The sequence below is a fragment of the Vombatus ursinus genome, unplaced genomic scaffold (assembly GCF_900497805.2).
Source record: "Vombatus ursinus unplaced genomic scaffold, bare-nosed wombat genome assembly UNPS02014781.1, whole genome shotgun sequence".
NCBI classification, from domain to species: Eukaryota; Metazoa; Chordata; class Mammalia; order Diprotodontia; family Vombatidae; genus Vombatus; species Vombatus ursinus.
In genome coordinates this window covers 42,538,594-42,540,938 of record NW_020954559.1, presented here as the reverse complement: position 1 = coordinate 42,540,938, position 2,345 = coordinate 42,538,594, and the positions used below count along the sequence as shown (strand labels likewise).

The 2,345-nt window shown below is 37.8% G+C and overlaps 1 protein-coding gene across 4 annotated transcripts in view; it reads left to right on the top strand.

Annotated features, from left to right (window-relative positions):
• The window catches only part of LOC114046263 (sulfotransferase 1C1), a 40,325-nt gene extending 38,378 nt beyond the window's left edge, over nt 1–1,947 (top strand). For all 4 annotated transcript variants that reach the window (XM_027866547.1, XM_027866549.1, XM_027866548.1 and 1 more), the window contains 2 exons: nt 745–925; nt 1,582–1,947. In XM_027866547.1, the coding sequence (XP_027722348.1) occupies nt 745–925; nt 1,582–1,694 (294 nt within the window). In that variant the 3' untranslated portion in view covers nt 1,695–1,947. The remainder of the gene's footprint in view (nt 1–744; nt 926–1,581) is intronic.
• The last annotated feature ends 398 nt before the right edge of the window (nt 1,948–2,345 follow it).

The window sequence follows — 2,345 nt, the reverse complement described above, 5'->3', positions numbered from 1 at the left end:
AGTCCTTGGGCCAGCCAAGGACAAAACTCCTTGGGTTAGGCAAGGCACCCCTCTCTCTCTGTCTTGATGAGAGAATGCTCTGCAACAAGGGAAAGCTTTCTCACAAGACAGGAACTTACGAAGGAATTGGGAGGCTTCCACAGACATGATCTGAGGGCTGGGGCCTGAGCAGCCAGCACTCTCTTACCCAGCTTTGTGTAGCTGCACCAGGGAGAGAGATAAGAGTCATGCTGGGGCCCATGCATGAGTAATTGCTAGGTACAGTGTCCTTGGGCTGGGGAGTGATTGTCAGAGACAGTATTTCTGAGACTAGGGAGAAACTGGGGTCCAAGCACAAGCATCCAAGCACCCCATAATAACCAGGATTACAGAGGTCTATTGATGAAATATTCTACCCACTTCCCAATACAGAAGTGAAGAATTCATAATGTAGAATGAGACAAAATGTTTTGGATATGGCCAGTGTGGACATTTGTTTTGATTGACTACAAATGTTTACTTTTCTTGTGTTCTCCATTAGTGTGGGAGGGGGAGGTAAGAACATGAATTTTGACTGATATAAACAAAAACACATTTTTAAATGCTTATTGACTAACTTTGGATTGGATTAGATGACCTCTGAGGTCCTTCTGCTTCCAAGGCTATCATCTTGTGACCATATTTACAGAAACAGTATGGCTCTGTGACTGTTAGAAGATCCTACTTATTTTACATTTTTTTTTTTACTGGCTTCTCCTCACTTAGGATCCAAAGCAGGAAATCCAGAAGATTTTAAAGTTCCTGGAAAAGGACTTATCAGAGGAAATCCTCAATAAGATCATTTATCACACCTCTTTTGATATCATGAAGGAAAATCCTATGGCAAACTATACTACATTGCCTTCAAGCATACTGGATCACTCCATTTCCCCATTCATGAGGAAAGGTGCGTAGGGAAAGGGGAGAGGGTAAAGCTAGGGAGGGATTAGTTCTAAGCAAAACAGACTCTAAAAATGTACAAAAATATCTATAATTCTTTTGAGGTGACAAAGAATAGAAATCTGAGGGAGTACCCACAAACTGAGAGATGTATGAAGAAGTTATGGTATACAAATGGCATGAAATAGTCTTCTACTAAACTTTTAGTATAATGAATAAGTCAAACCCTTGTACGTGCTAATTGTGACTTGTCTAAGAATTCCCTTAACACTAATTATTTTGGAGAAAAAAACATAACACTGCAGAAAGAGCAGCAAAATTAGATCAGAAGACCAACTCTACCTCTAACCAATGTGACCTTAAGTCTGTGAGTCTCAGCTTATTCAACTATGAAAGCAGGCAATTTTTCCTAACCTACCTAAATCACAAGATCGTTGTGAAGATGAAATAAGAGAAGATAGGTGAAAAGCATTTTGTACACTGTAAAATTCAATACAAATTGAAGCTATTGTTGAAACTCAGATATTCAGGTCAATGGCATCTCTATGTGTTCTTTGAAAACCAAAATTTCTATCCCCCATTCATTTAATGGCTCTATGAATATATGCCCATTTTAAAAAGTCTGCCTCGATGGCTTAACAATGTGGTTTTTCTACATTTCAGGAATGCCAGGGGACTGGAAGAACCATTTTACTGTTGCCCAGAATGAGAAATTTGATGAAGATTACAAGAAGAAGATGGCAGGAACCACTTTGACTTTTCGCACAGAGATCTAAGGGAGGAAATGATGGAAACTCACCTAAATTTTTTTCCCTGGATTTTTTCCCCATTAAATCTCATGGCCACATGTACATCAAACTATAAATGTCTTTTTCTGTCTTGCTCTTTCTACCAACACTCCATTTTCTTATCAGTTAATCAGTAAGCTTTATTATTGCATATTAAACACAAACCAGGCAACGGTGATAAAAAGACAAAAATGAAACAATTCCTCCTTCAGTGAGTTTCTACATGTATCATCTCCTTATTGAGTCCCTTGTGATTTTTCTTTCATATTTACTATTTTATGCTTCTTCTGACTCTTGTATTTGAAAATCAAATTTTCTATTCAGCTCTTGCCATTTTATTGGAAGTGCTTGAAATTCCACTATTTCATTACATATCCATTTTTCCCCCTTGAAGGATTATATTTGGTTTTGCTGGGTAGGTTATTCTTGGTTGTAATCTCAGCTTTTTTGCTTTTAGGAATATCACATTTTAAGCCCTCTGCTCCTTTAACATGGTACCTGCTGAATCTTATGTGATCCTGACTGTGGAGCTACAGTATTTGGATGATTTATTTCTGGTTGCTTTAAGTATTTTCTTTTTGACCCAGAACTCTGGAATTTAGCTATACAATTCCTGGGAATTTTTATTTTGGGAATTCT